Source organism: Ricinus communis, chromosome 4, assembly GCF_019578655.1.
Source record: "Ricinus communis isolate WT05 ecotype wild-type chromosome 4, ASM1957865v1, whole genome shotgun sequence".
NCBI lineage: Eukaryota > Viridiplantae > Streptophyta > Magnoliopsida > Malpighiales > Euphorbiaceae > Ricinus > Ricinus communis.
This window is the reverse complement of record NC_063259.1, coordinates 30,473,148-30,488,207: the sequence shown is the minus strand read 5'-3', so window position 1 is coordinate 30,488,207 and position 15,060 is coordinate 30,473,148. Positions and strand designations below refer to the sequence as shown.

Genomic DNA, 15,060 nt, shown 5'->3' with positions numbered 1-15,060 from the left:
AAGTTCTATGCTGCTCTATATTTTTCTTTTCAATTTAAATGAAACTTTTAAAATGAAAGAAAATTTTCAATTAAATTGAAATTTTATTTATTAATTTATTAATTAATTTATTTATATTTAATATTAATTTTATTAATTTTATTTAATATTAATTTCAATCTTTTTTTCTTAAGATCCTATAATTCTTTTCTCCGCCTCATGGTTGGCATAAGCCCTTTTACTGAGGGGACACGGAGATTAAAATTCATGCATGATGTTTCAGCAAGATAGTGAGGTGCTATTTGGGATGAAAATCAGTGGTCGCATGTGGACGTTAAGATCGCATTTCCACGAGGACGGAAGTGGCAGTTGAAGAGATCGATTCAATTTCTTTTTCTTTTTTTCTTTGTTTTGCCCTTTTTAAAGTAACATGCAATTTTCAATCCGTTTGTAGACGTGAACGTTTTCCTAACTATTAGTTTGTAGGCTAAGGCTAAGCATACAAATTGAGGATGCCTAGCAATTCCGTTTCTATTTATATTGTGCGGGACGACACTGCAAAATGAAGGTAGGATGGTGGGTGTTTATGTGCATGCGAAAAAAACACAAAAAGTTCTAAAGAAACATAAATCAGGAGGAAGAAAAGTTAAAACTTAAATTATCAATGACTAAAAAAAAATCAAATATTAAAATTTGATTTATAAATAAGAAGAAATGCTAATTTATGTAGAACGCATTAGATGACATACGGCAATAATAAATATTCTCATTAGCATCAGAAGCCCCACTTGGCAATCTCCTATCTAACTCTTTTTTTTTTTTTTTTTTCAAAAAATAAAGAATTCAGCTTTATATTGCTTAATATAATCTAAAGAGTGCGTTTACCCTCTCTATTAGTTAGATATTCAATTTCGCTGAATTTAAATGTGCAACAAAATAAGGATAATCATTGCAGCGAAGAGCTTGCTGAGAAAGGAAATAAGAGAGTAAAAGAATTTCCAAAAGAAACATTGTTAATGTGTTGATCTCCATCAAATCAAAATTACCCGTCCAAAGCTTGCTAATTTCAGCCCGATCATGAAAGCAAAAGCTGCAAAGACTGTTGCGTTGTTCTTGAAACTTGAAAGTAACTAAAAAAGCGAGAAGTACCAAAAAGAGTAATCGAAACCCAATAACAAGATATCATCCTTTAATTATCAGTACTTATTTGTCAAACATTTTTTTATGGCCACCCTGGGTGAATTTGCTCTGCTTTTTCCGTCCCCGAGAGGTACACAGCTTGATTACAGTTTCCACCAATGGGTTTATTATGAGCTGAAAAACAGCAAATATAAACCAAAATGACAGCAGAGTTAGAATCAGTGTTATCCAAAATTAATTCCCTGATTACTGAAAAACATATCATAGATACAGCAGTAATTTGTTTGATTAAAATAACGGAAGGTTCAGGTGTTTTACCTGGATTTGGCATTCCATAGATTTGTTCTTCATAGTTTTGGGTAATATTTTGGCTTGGCCAAAGAGAATAATAAACCATTTGATTAGAATGTGCACCACTACCCAGTCCATTTAATTGGTGAGGAAAACTACCAGGAAATATCATCTGCTTCGGAAAAGGATGCATAACAGAGTGATGAACAGGACCACAAGAAAATATCTCTGAAGCTGAGGACCTGACTTCAGAATGATGGAACAATGGCTTTCTTGGATTTTCATGCGACAGTGAGAAAGGTTGTCTTGCACTCATATTACTATAAGAATTACTCGGCTTCGCTACACTAGTGGAGGCTAAAGTTGCATTTTTTAAACTGCTTGGACATCTATCATCACCTAGGCTGATATTGACAGCAGCTGACTTTTGAGCATTACTAGCTGGAGTTCTTGAGGCAGCCAAATCAGTGTCAGTCGAATTACCATCAGACACCAATATCGAGTCCATTTGAAATATTAAGTCATCAAGTATGATCAAACTATCTTCATCGGGCAAACCAATTAGATGGGCTTTCTCATCAAATCCACCGGCGGGAATCAGCTCTAATTCCTGTTCACCTGGGGAATCCAAAACTATTTTGTTATCAACTTCACTGGAGACTAAGCCACTGTCTTTACTCTTGTTTAAATTAGTTCGCTTACCATGACTTAAGGATGTAGCTGTTTCATTGTCAACTCTGCTTCGTACATCCACTGGTGAAGGAATTATCTTACTGTCAAAAGAAGATGGAAATTCAATATGCCAAAAGAAATCATATTCAGCAAGTCCAGCTGAAGGATGTATTTGCAACTCCTCTGGGAAGCCTGCTTCATCCATTGGTTCACAAATCAGATTATGTCCCGAGTTTTCTGTATTGCTTGCACTGGGAGACTTTAGCTTTGACACTGTTGCTGCCAACTCTGTTGCAATTTTACCCATTTTTAACAGATCAAGAAGGTGCTGAGATGAACCAGAATGACTTGCTGTCCTTGGTTGCTCGTTCTCTATATCATTAGGTTCTACGCATTGACACTGAGAGAAGTGGTTTTCAATGACCTCCAAGTTTCCAGTAGTCACTGTGTTGCAAGAGCTTAGCTTTGAGCATGCTGCTGCCAAATCTGTTGCATCCTGACCCTTCTTTAACAAATCAAGAAAATGCTGAGATGAACCGGAATGACTACCACTACTTGATTGTGTTCTCTTTATGTCAGAACACTCTTATGTGTTGATGCAGAGAGAAGTGGTTTTCTATGACATCTAATGCACTGGATTGTTCAGCTGTCTTGCACATAAGAACACCTGGAGGCATAACTGATGTACTAGAACTGCATAATTGCTTGGAGATTCTCACTGTGGCATAAGGGGTGGTCGGTGCCACGAGCTTCTTCGGAAGTCCACATTTTTTAGGGGAAGAACTTGTGGACTCTTGCTCATTAGGGATTTTGGTGAATAATACACATGCTTCAGATGCATTTCTTCCAGAAGCAAAACTATCTGACTTAAAATTGTCAGCATTCTTGTCAGGATTATCAGTCTCATTACCCATTGATATGCCACAAGTCAGATCACATCTCAAGCCTCCAGTAGTCCTTGCACTGGAAGAGTCTAGATCTGAAGGTGGTGCTGTCATATTTATAGCATCCATACCCACCTTTAACAGAGGAAGAAGGTGCTGGGATATACCAGAATGACTTGCAGTATTTGATTGTTCCTCTACATCATAAGGTTGTTCGCATTGATACCTAGTCAAGTGGTTTTCACCTACCTCTAGCACAATGGAACGTTCAGTTGCCTCAGACCTGATATCAATTGGACACACAGTTGATGCAACAGAACCGCATAATTGCTCAGAGACTTTCTCAGTAGCAGAATGGCTGGCAGGTGACATGAGCTTCTGTGGAACTCCATTTCTATGACAAAAAGAACTTGTGGATTCACTTTCATCAGCATTTCTGTTAGATTCTACATACACTTTAGATTCATGATTTTCATTGCTCATTGCGATGCCAACTGCTGGCTTTTTATCTAGAGAATAAAAGGATGGTGATAGTTTTAGATACTCCAACAATTATGCTAACCAATTCAAAACTTTCAGGTATATATGCAAATATTGCATTTGATATTGATGCATTCATATAAATACCTTCTTCTATAAACTGATCAATAAATTTGGAAGAGGATAACATGGATTTCTCGGTCTGATATACTTTAACATCATAATGCTGCCAGGCAATAGAGGGGTCAGACCAGTATTTGGGTAACGAATTAGAAACTGAGCAACTGTTAATATTGTAAATGTCATTTTCAAGAAGTTAAATTATGATTAAGCTGAATGTGACTTATATTCAAGGAAATGACTCTTAAAACATTTCGGCACTGACAGCAAAATAACAAGATTTAGTTTTTTCTTTTTTTGGAAGAAAAAGGATATAGTTAAAAAGGAGGCATTTGACCAAAAGGTGTTCAACCAATAGTTAAAAGAGCATGAAAAAGTTGATATTACAGTTCGATCAATAGTTAAAGAGCGTGAAAAAGTTGATATTACAGTCAACTGTTATATTTTTGTTTTTCTGCGGCTGCTTAATATCAGAGATAAATCCATCAGTTAACTGCTTAGAAAAAAAAACTTGGTCAAGTTCTAGTAACCAGGTACGGAATATTTTTTCCTTAAAAAAAGTACGGAATATGGCTCCCACCACACTTTTACTTGTGCCACTATGATATGAGACTAGTGACAAATACAATAATGTGCCAACATGCAGAAGAATAGCAAGTTCAATTTACTTTGGAAGAACTAGTTTAATAGCACATGTTTGAAAAGAGATATGGCAAACATATGTGGAGGCTATGTATCTGAAAGTTCTAACAACACAAGTAATTACCTCTTGTACGGGGGAGTGGTTTAAGGAATTTGTTTGCAGATCCTTCTCCATGAATCTGCTTGAAATAGTGGAAGATAATTTTCCTCCGCATACAGAAGTTTGTATGGAAGAACAATACCAAGCACCATCTGGAGCTGATGATACTGCACCTTCCTTTGATTGATAGCATTTGCTAAGAATCTTCTTACCATTTCTGGAGCCCTCTGAGTGAAGATCTGGGTCCAAATTTTCTTTTTGCTCATTTGAAACGTTATGCTGCTTCCCTTCAATACATTTATGTTCCTTCCTCCGCAACTCTAATGAATTTAAAAAAGCATACTCATCTTAGCACTTAGAAGACTTGGCACATCCATATGGACTGAAAGCAAAAATATAAGCTTCAACTAACACACACTTGTAAATGGAAAAAAAATATAAGACTCAGGGTTTACCTCTTTGATCTCTTTCCTCTTCTCGTCTTTTCCACACTTGGAAACTTGGAAGAACCACATTCTTTACCAGCAGTTAGATCTTTAATCCCTGTCCTTGAATGAAGACTCATCTAAGGGACAAGGACACCGATATTTTCAACAGATTCCAGATATTGCAAGATAACTAACACAGTTGGTATTTCCATAATAATAGAATTTATGTGAAGCTAAAGCTATTGTTTTCTGCTACAGCAGCACCAAAAATATAAATCACTAGTGGTACCTTACAGAGATGTGGAGGTCGATATGGTGCTATGTTTCTGTTGAGTAGATTATACCTACTGCCTTGAACCATTGGAGGAGAAACCCCAACCAAACATCCATTGTCTCTTAAAAGAGCATCATCTCTTTGCAGAAGTCCACATTCAGGATTCTTCGGTGAATGTTGAGATAGGATGTCATCCAATCTGCCAAAAACTGCATTAAATAAAATGGTTCAACATCACATATCCACAAGAGATAAACCAGATGAAACCAGAGAAATCCTAATTTCCTTTTCGTCATATTAAGATAAAGAAATCAAATGCAGTGCACTGTGCAGCTATAGAAAGGACATCAATGACTACCCTCCTCAGAAATTAAAAATTATCTAAGTCACTGAAAAAAATTTAAAGAGATAAAATAAACAATTATACACATATTACGAAATACCTAGCTGATTCATCTGGCGTCATACATCCATATATGATAGTCTTAAAATCAGTTGGAGTTTAATCCTTTTATTCCCTACCAGAAAAATAGATCAATATAGAAATCTCCTTTGAACCAAAGCAAGTAAATTTCTGATTTGAAAAGGACTTTATATAGGACAAATAAATAACAGCTAATAATAGAGAGGAATAGAAAAAGAATACGTAAATCTTTGAGCACAAACCTGAATCACCTGAAGACTGTGATAAACCAGTAGAAGCATTGTTGAGTTCAATTCTGTGGTGTGGATGATAAATGCCGCCTTGAACCTTCAGAACAGAGACAACAGCTAAAAATTCAGATCCTCTTAGATGAGCACCCTTTCCCAAAAGTCCATTTTCAGGCTGCAGATCTTGAGATAGGTTGCTATCCCATCTTCTAGAACCTGAATTATTGAATATGATGGTGCAAGATCACGCAACTGAAGCATATGAGGCCGCATTAATCAGGATATCCAATAGAAGAGATATTTTTCTTTATGAGCTTCTCCTTAGCAACTTAAGAATTATTGTAAATCTTTATCGTAAGACTTGAGAGAGGCAAAAAATCTAAACAGAAAACGAAATGACACCATATCCACTACAAGTTCTACAGTTATTCAAGGTAAGGTATTGTAATAATTGAAAAGGTTGTATCAACATAGTCCATGACGCAGAGGAAACAAATTTACAAGGTGATACATCAATAAAAACTGAAACAAGTGTATTGGCAATTACTACCTTTGAGCACATACCTGAATCAACGTAGGACCATGATAATGAGCAGGTAGAAGCATTTCTGAGTTCACTGTTCCAAAATTTAAAGTATAGGAAAAGAATTACTATAAAATAAAGTTAAGATCAATAATGTAAAAAAAGAAATTAAAATCGCGATAAAATGCAGTTTTAACATAAAGGCAAAAAAGCTGCGCAATAATGATACATCCTTACCCCAATATTGATGAATCAAATCCGCTTGGTAAGCTTTTGCATGTATCTAATTCAGCTAAAGATAATAGAAATGCTCTTGTATATGAAAATTGTATGTCCCTGCACAGTTTTAGAAAGTAAAAAAGAAAAGCAATATTCAGCCATACGAAACATACAATACAAACAAATAATTTCTTGTTCGGTTCCTAAGAACATGCAAAACAACACAAGACCAATAAATTATCTGAGTTCAATCAAAAAAAAAAAAGCAGAGATTAGTTCATTTCCTCTTCTTTTCTTTTTCTCTTTCATTTTCTCAGAAACCAAACCTTGTTTTGATAATCAAAAACTAATTAAAACTTAATCACCGTTTTGAGGCTTAATAAGCTTTAAAAAAAATTACTTGTGAAGTTCTTCTTCAGCTTTACTATCTTCTGGTCTTGATTTTGAAAGCTGACGTTGAACTTCACAAGCACTGCTCATTTTCTAGTTTCTACAAGAGAACAGATTATTATTAATTTAACTCTTCCTCCAAGTCCAAAACTAGTAAAATAGACTGGTTCTTATGAAAACAGAAAATTAAATTAATCACCGATCAAACAGAGTATGTTGTGCCTTTTCGTATTCCAGTATGATGAAACCCTAACGATAAAGATATTTACACTCTTCCACTGAGCTTTGAACTTCTTTGAGATGAGTAAGAAAAGCAAGGTGCTGATCAGAATGTTTAGTTACAAATGAGATTCTAATAATTTCTGACAGAATATTCTCGAGAAAGTTGGAGGAGTTTTATTATGTGCAATTTGTGATTGGAAACAGAGAAAATGACGGAAAATCAGCTTGTGCTTGGAGCACAAGGACCAGCATTGTCTCTGTGCGTCGTATGATTCTGGACAGCAGATACACAGACGGGCATATATATATATATATATATATATATATGTACATATATCGGGATTTAGTTGTAATTAAATGCGGTAGGTTACATCTAAACCTGGAGTATTTCCTCATGTGAATCAATGCTAGTTCTGATTTGATGTGACGTGGCAGTTTTTTGTTTAATGGATGGTTGCAAAGAGATGTTATAATTGACGCGGCCTGGAGAAACTAAAATAGAGAATGCACAGAACTGCATGATTTTATTCCAAAGAAAGGACTGGTACTACATAATAACCCATAAGACGCGTCAATTGCATGACTTCAAAGGAACATCATTTTTGTCAAAACAAAATTAAGAACAAAGATACAGGCCCGTGATTCACGTTGCTTCACAGGAATGAAGCATCTGAAGTATCTAATTAACGTATATCTTAAATGTTTTATATATATTAAATTTATTTTTCAGGTTTGAATGACCTCAAGCTTTTCAATTCATAGAGTCTGAGTTTAAGCTTTTTAAGAAATTCGCTCAAATTTTAGTTTTTTCTTATTATTTAAAATTAAGGTAGTCGAGTTTAAATTCTTCAAAATTCATCTTAATTTGATTTTCTTACATTACATAGGGCGTTCAAATAGTAACATTAATTTTTTTATGAAAAAATATATAAAACTTTTAAATATTGGAATTCAGTTTATATCAATTATTTAATTTATAGTATGTAAATAAAACGCTATATGCAATTGTAATTTCACCTGTCAAAAACACATGGTAACATTAACATATGAACTTAGGACATTCCATGACATAGTTTAGTTGTTTAACTATACCAGAAAAATATTTAAAATATTATAATGTTTACATATGTTTTTCTTTTAAATGTTATAATCAAGGTACTTGGTCCAAATTCAGCAAGCAAAATGATATACTTTCTTCGCTGCTTGCATATATAATATTAATGGTACAAAACACACCTACCATTTCCTAAAGTTAATAGCTAGGCAAGACACCTCACAATCCTTGTACGAACTCACTAGTCATAATAATATTATCATCTTCCTTTTTTATTAGGCTATTTGCCAGGAGAGGATAAATAACAGCAACTGGTAAAAAGTAAAAGAAAAAAATTAGTGGAAAAAGAATTACCCTAAGCCAAACAGAATCTAATTATAGCCCTGCAGATATAGGCTGTGGTGGTGGCAGAAAGGGACATTGGTGGGTCGCAGGGTAGGTTTCCTAAAAATCATCTAAAAACAAAAAGCTGAGGCTGATTAAGAGAATTCTTAGTACAAATGCCTCAGGTGTTTGTAAATGCAATAACTAGCGAGAAAAAGAGATATAAGACTGCAATTTCGGTTGGATTGTAATGAGACTGATGAAATGAAATCGAACACGTTTTTGCAATAAAGTGTAGCAGAATTGAAATTACTTTTTTCGACCTTTTCAATAACTGAGGCCTAATTATGGCATTTGCTGTTATTTTCAACTGGTTATTCTCACCAATATCCTGGTGCTAGACAGGAGTAACAACATATTCCAACTGTCCTTTCCTTAACCAGTTTCTTTTTATGAAACGCAAAATATTTTTGAAAAGAAAAAAACAAATTTTTGTATGATCTGTATATTTTTTTTAAAAAAAATTTATTGTTAACACAGCTTCTGTTAATAAAATTAAATTGTTCTGAGAAAAGCTTGGGGAAAAAAAAACGCTTTTAAGCAACTAATAATAGGTCATGGAAAATCAGTTTTCCATTATTGTTTTTGAATTTGTTTTAGTTATTAAAGAACTGGAAAATTTGTTTGTTTATTAAGAATTTTTTCAGTTTATATATAATTCTTTTTATGAAAAATTATACAATTTTGCATATTATGAAACAAAATTATACATCTTTTTTATAATAAAAGTATTATGAAATTGAAGGGCTGTAGAAAAAGACGTTGTAAACTGAGAAAGAAAAGATTATGGAGACTAAAATTGAGAAAAATACTTTTATGAGATTTCTCAAATAACAATAAAAATAAAGGAAATATACATTAATGCCTAAAAACAGAGTTTCTTAACTTTTGTACCATAAGATGTAAAAATTTATAAAAATACGTTGATGGCCAAAAAATATTATTTTTATACAATACAAGAAAAATATGCATACTCAACTCAACTCAAAAAACAATAGATTCAAATATTTAAAAAGATTGCAGCAACTCAATCTAACAAAATTATAACACAAAATTTCAAGAAAATCAACTAGAAATTTCGACAACAATCTATAATAAATAACAAAACAAAAGAATATAAAACTTCTTCAACAAACATTCATCAAATTTTGAATCTAAAATAGATAATGTAATTTTATCTATTTAATTCTTTTGATTTTTTATTATTTAAAAAAATACGTTAAAGTCCTTCAAAATATATGTGATTTACGGAACTACTTATATGTAGAATAAAATGATTAAAGAATTTAAGTTCTCATATCTAAAGATAAATAAGTAATAAGAAATTATCTGTAGAAAATCCAAAAAAAATTATATATAACGAGTATATAGAGATATATTATAAGTATATCTTTTGAAATTTTACAAAAATAGATTCAAATTCATATGTTATTAATATACATCCTATAAAGTACTTGCATTAACTATTATATTGATATAAATAAAAAGAACAAAAAATAAATTAATAATAGATTATAAGAAGTAGTTTAAAATAAAATATAAAATAAGTTTTAAAAATTATAGTAAAAAGTATAAAATGAATATACAATAAGTATACAGTTAGTATATATTAGGAGAAAAAATATACAGTAAAAAGTATACCATGAATATATAGAGGCAAGTAATAAGTATTTATTATAAAATTGTAGAAAATTAATATTTAAATAATTCTTGATTCATATATATGCTGTACAAAATTCATATATTGAAAATTAATGAGTATATGTAGGTATACAAAATGTATATATTTACAATAAGCATATAAAACATATTTAAAAGTAAATAGTAAAAAGTATATAATGAGTATATAACTAGTATGTTTCAAGTATATTATATTTCGACTTTACTGATTATGAAATAATCTTTTAGTTTTTTCTCATGTAAATACATTGCAACAGTATCTTATTTTTCTTCACCACAATAAACATTAGAAAGAAAATATTACATACATAAACTTTGATGTAAATGGTATTCTATTACCAAATGACTATTTTAAAAGTGTACAGTAAATAATATATACTAAATATGTTTCAGGTACATGATACTCTGATTCTCATTGAATTTTCTCAATTCAGATTTTGGTTTTATTAAGTATACATTGAATTTCTTTTTTAGATGTTGACGAGGTTTCCTTATTTTTTTATTAATATCACTTTGTCATGTTCTTGATTATGTGATAAGAGAATAAATAATACATAAAATAAAAGATAATAAAAATATTATTTATTATTTTTTAAGCGAGTTTTGTTAGAAAGATGGAAATCAATTAGCTCAAACTTTTTATATATCATTTTTATTCAAGAAAAATATTAAACGAATTGGATAATTAAAAACAAAAAGTATGTATATTTTTTATTTTATTCATGAGTCATGCGGTATCCTTTATGGTGTAATACTGATTTGAAAGTTTAAGATATATAGTAAAGAATGTATATTAAGTATACGAGTATATTTCAAATACATAATACTTGATTCTTATTGAATTTTTCTTATTATATTTCATGAATTCAAAATCATAAATCAAACTCAAAATTATCAAATTATGGAAATGTAACTATTTTGTTGAATCAGATATTGCAATTTAGATTTTTAATAAAATGCATGTGCAGAAGTAACCAAATAATTTTTTTGCTATTTTTATTATTGACCTAAATGAATACAGTAAACAATATCTAGTAAGTATAGAATGAGTTTATTTCAAGTATATAATACGCTAATTCTTATTAAATTTTCTCTATTCAAATTTTGAAATTATCTTTATTTATTTCTTTAAATTAAAAATATGGTCATAATTCATACTAAATATATTATAATCATCTTTTATGTACAATGCGTCAACTAAAAATCATATAACTCAATTCTTCTTCCTATTCTTCTTTACCATATCCACCTCCTTAAGCTCACTATATAACTCAAACTCACAATCAAAAATCTTCATTTTTCTTAAATTTTACATAAAAGAATAACATTATTGATCGTAAGCCTCTTCCGATGTTCGTAAGTTTGTTACACCTTATCTTTTCCATAAAAAAAAAAATCATATGTATGTAAAATTAGAAAATACAAAAAAGACTACAAGTTTTAATTTTTTGAAGATCTAATAAAAACAATCTAACAAAATTTATATATATATATTTTTTTTAAATCCAAAAATTTAGTTGTCCTAAACATAGATTAATATGATCCAACAATATAATATCACACGAATTGAAAAAGAAACCTAGACTTTTTGTTTCAATTTTTAACTAATAATTATAATTGACTAAACAATAGTTTTCAAACAAACATGAGAAAAACTAAAATCACAATAAAAAAATATAATTAACAGTATATAATATACTTTGAATATATTATGAGTAGATAATGAGTATCTACTGCCATTATCATTATAATAACTAAAATCAAAACATCAATAATAAAATAAAAGAAAAAATAGAAAGCATAAAATAGAGTTCAAATCTTAGTGTTCATAAGAAATGACCAAAAATTTCTCTTTGTATAATTCTCTCATTTTTCTATTTTATATTTCCTTTACCTTATAAGTTTCTAAACTCTCAAACTACATATACATTTTTTTCTATTGCAGTTGTTTTGCATTTTATCAAACACTTAAAGTGTATTCATAAATAATACAAATGACAGTTTTACCACCAGCATCAATATTTTTTTTTTTATATTTTTAAAGTTTTAACATCAATATTCTTCTATGAATGAGAATCATCAATAATTTTTTTTATTCTTAAGAAGAGAATCTCCGTCATGCTTAATAGGAGATATTAAATTTTTCTTCTTTTTTTTTTAAATCTCAGCTCCTTTTGCCGTAAAACGAATTTTTTTTTTTTATCTATTATACCTAAATCTTTACTAGTAGAAGAATAACCACTGTTTAAATCCCAAATAATTTATGAATTAGAATGAATTCTTTTTTTAGAGGATGATAATCAAGTATTAATCATAATAATCCACATAAAAATAGAAAATGAAACCCATACAACTACTTGCATAAAAAACTGAATCACTACAGATGAAAAAATAATGAGAAGTTAGATTGAGATTGAAAGAAAAAAAATATTAAAAGAATTGCGGAATTAAAAATTAAAAGTAAAAAATCGTGTGAGAGAAAAATAAAATTAGTGAAGAAAACGGTCGGGACCAAAAAATAATAAAACTCAGCTCAAAAATATTAAAAAAAATAATAGAAAGCATAAAAAGAAATGCAGCGTATAAATATAAAAAAAGAAAAGAAAAGAAAAATAGCTGTAAAAAGAATAATAAACTTTTTAATGAGAGATAGCCCATTTAAGTGTGGTTTTCTGAAGCCTATATCCTAAACCCAATTCAAAATAAAAGAAAATAGCCCGTTTCGACGGCCCAGATGGTTCCGTATATAGAATCATCATAGTTCCTCTAGGGTTTTCCAAACCCTGGAGACAAGCTTCTTGCATATCTGCTGCTACTGCAAAGAAGAAGCGTGCAACTCGCAACTCGTCTTCGGTTAGCAACCATGGTAAATCCATCTTCCTCACTTCATTCCAATATATAACTCTACGTGTGTGGATTAGCAATTTTACTAGCCTCTTTAATGGTGTTTTTCAGATTATTCCAGAGAAGAACAGAAGGGAAATCTCTAAGTACCTATTTCAAGGTACGCATATTTTTCTATTCCAATCGCTTTTTTCCTCTCTTCTCTTTCTGATTTATCTTTGCTGTTAGCTCCTTTAGATATCCTAGAAATTATTCAGTCATTTCAGCCACAATTGGAGTATGGTATTAGTTACAGTTAAAGTCGAGTAGTTGCTATGATCTCTTAGAAATCCAGTATTGCGAGGGCTTTCAATTAGTGGAATTAATTTTAAGCTTAGCTCTTCCGTTTTTCAGGTATAGAGTGGTTACAAGTTGAGAGCGTGAACTTTTCTTGTATTATATATAGTTAGTAATTGGATATTTAATTTTTGGTGAATCTATAGAGGGAGTTTGCTATGCAAAGAAGGATTTCAACCTAGCAAAGCACCCACATATCGATGTCCCAAATCTTCAGGTGATTAAGCTAATGCAGAGCTTCAAATCCAAGGAGTATGTTCGTGAGACATTCGCATGGATGCATTACTACTGGTACCTCACAAATGATGGGATTGAGTTTTTGAGGACTTACCTCAATCTACCATCTGAAATTGTTCCTGCCACTTTGAAGAAGTCTGCAAGGCCTGCTGGTCGACCAATGGGTGGCCCACCTGGTGATCGCCCAAGGTAATTTAAATATAACCATTTGTAGTTTTGGCTTTTCTCCCCGGTGGTTTCAGATTTTTTAATGTGTCTTGTTTGTTGGGATCTTTAGAGGTCCACCTCGTTTTGATGGAGACCGCCCAAGATTTGGTGACCGTGATGGTTACCGTGGAGGACCTCGTGGAGGCGGGGGTGACTTTGGTGGTGAAAAGGGAGGCGCCCCAGCTGACTTTCAGCCCTCATTCAGGGTAATTTCACTTTAGCATTTCATTGCAATAGTAGTTTTATTTGCTTAAGCTTTAGTTTTGGTGTTGTAAATTGTAAAGCTGATGGTGCTTTATAAAAATGAGAATACAAATGTGATCCATGCAATGAGGCTTCGTAAAAACATGGGTTGATATGATGAATCATGTCATGTCTAAAAGATTAGGTACTTCTTGCTGTGACTGAGGTCTTAAGCTCATATTGTTAATGAATGTGCATTAATGTAGGAAAAAAATTGTTGAAAGCTTTAAAGCATCTGATTGTTAGTTGTTGTCTGATTGTGATACTTATTATTATGGCTGAACCATATGCATCCATGTTGTCTTGTGCCTTAAGTTGACCGTTTTCAATTGCATTCTTCTTTTGGCTTGGCCTAAAATTATCTCTTCTTTGGCTACATATTTTTATTAGAAATGCCTTGATCTCTTTTTTTCTTACACCATTGCTTTTTCTTCGAGTGCTATCCTTTTTTGCAGTTTTTCATTGGATCAAATTTGATTTCTGAGGTTTTATGTCACTACTACTTCTCACAGCTGATCCAATATTTTTCCATTTCATGTTTTGAACAAACAGGGCTCTGGTAGCAGGCCTGGTTTTGGTCGTGGAGGTGGAGGTTATGGTGCAGCAGCTCAAACTAGTTCTTCAAGCTTTGCTTGAAGATCTTACTAAGTTTATTGTATTAATGTTTTCATTATATATTAGTTCAAACTTACGAGATTTTATGTCATCCCTACTCTAGAATTTTGTAAGCCTCCATTCCAGTACTAAGCTTGATCTCTTTTTTTGGACATATACTAAGCTTGATTGAGAATGAGATTTATAAAGAACTTCCTCTTAGGCTTTTACAGTTATTTTGCTTTGTGCTTGTTGTTTCTATTGCAATATGACCGAACTTCTGATATCAGTCAAGTCTACATTCATATTGATTTCTCCTAGGCTCAATAGGATGAAGTCTAGATATGTGATGTTACATCATTCTGGATTGAATTGTAGCATGACCATAAACTGTGAGACATCAGGCTCCCCCTCAAATAGTTTCTATCATGTAGGATTATATCATTCAGTCTGGCCTTTTTAACTG

At 31.5% G+C, this 15,060-nt stretch overlaps 1 protein-coding gene and 1 pseudogene across 1 annotated transcript; one reads left to right on the top strand and one right to left on the bottom strand.

Annotated features, from left to right (window-relative positions):
- Positions 1–489: 489 nt before the first annotated feature.
- Positions 490–6,883, bottom strand: LOC8277094 (annotated as a pseudogene).
- A 5,958-nt stretch (positions 6,884–12,841) lies between these two features.
- On the top strand, positions 12,842–14,830 carry LOC8277095 (40S ribosomal protein S10-1). The gene is made up of 5 exons (XM_002513602.4): positions 12,842–12,999; positions 13,089–13,137; positions 13,460–13,739; positions 13,828–13,963; positions 14,553–14,830. The coding sequence occupies exons 1-5, from the start codon at positions 12,997–12,999 to the stop codon at positions 14,634–14,636; spliced, it is 552 nt and encodes a 183-aa protein (XP_002513648.1). The 5' UTR covers positions 12,842–12,996; the 3' UTR covers positions 14,637–14,830.
- Positions 14,831–15,060: the final 230 nt, after the last annotated feature.

Coding starts and splice junctions, on each gene's coding strand:
- LOC8277095 (XM_002513602.4), top strand. Junction 13,138..13,459: donor CTCTAAGTACCTATTTCAAG/GTACGCATATTT, acceptor GTGAATCTATAG/AGGGAGTTTGCTATGCAAAG. Junction 13,964..14,552: donor ACTTTCAGCCCTCATTCAGG/GTAATTTCACTT, acceptor TTGAACAAACAG/GGCTCTGGTAGCAGGCCTGG.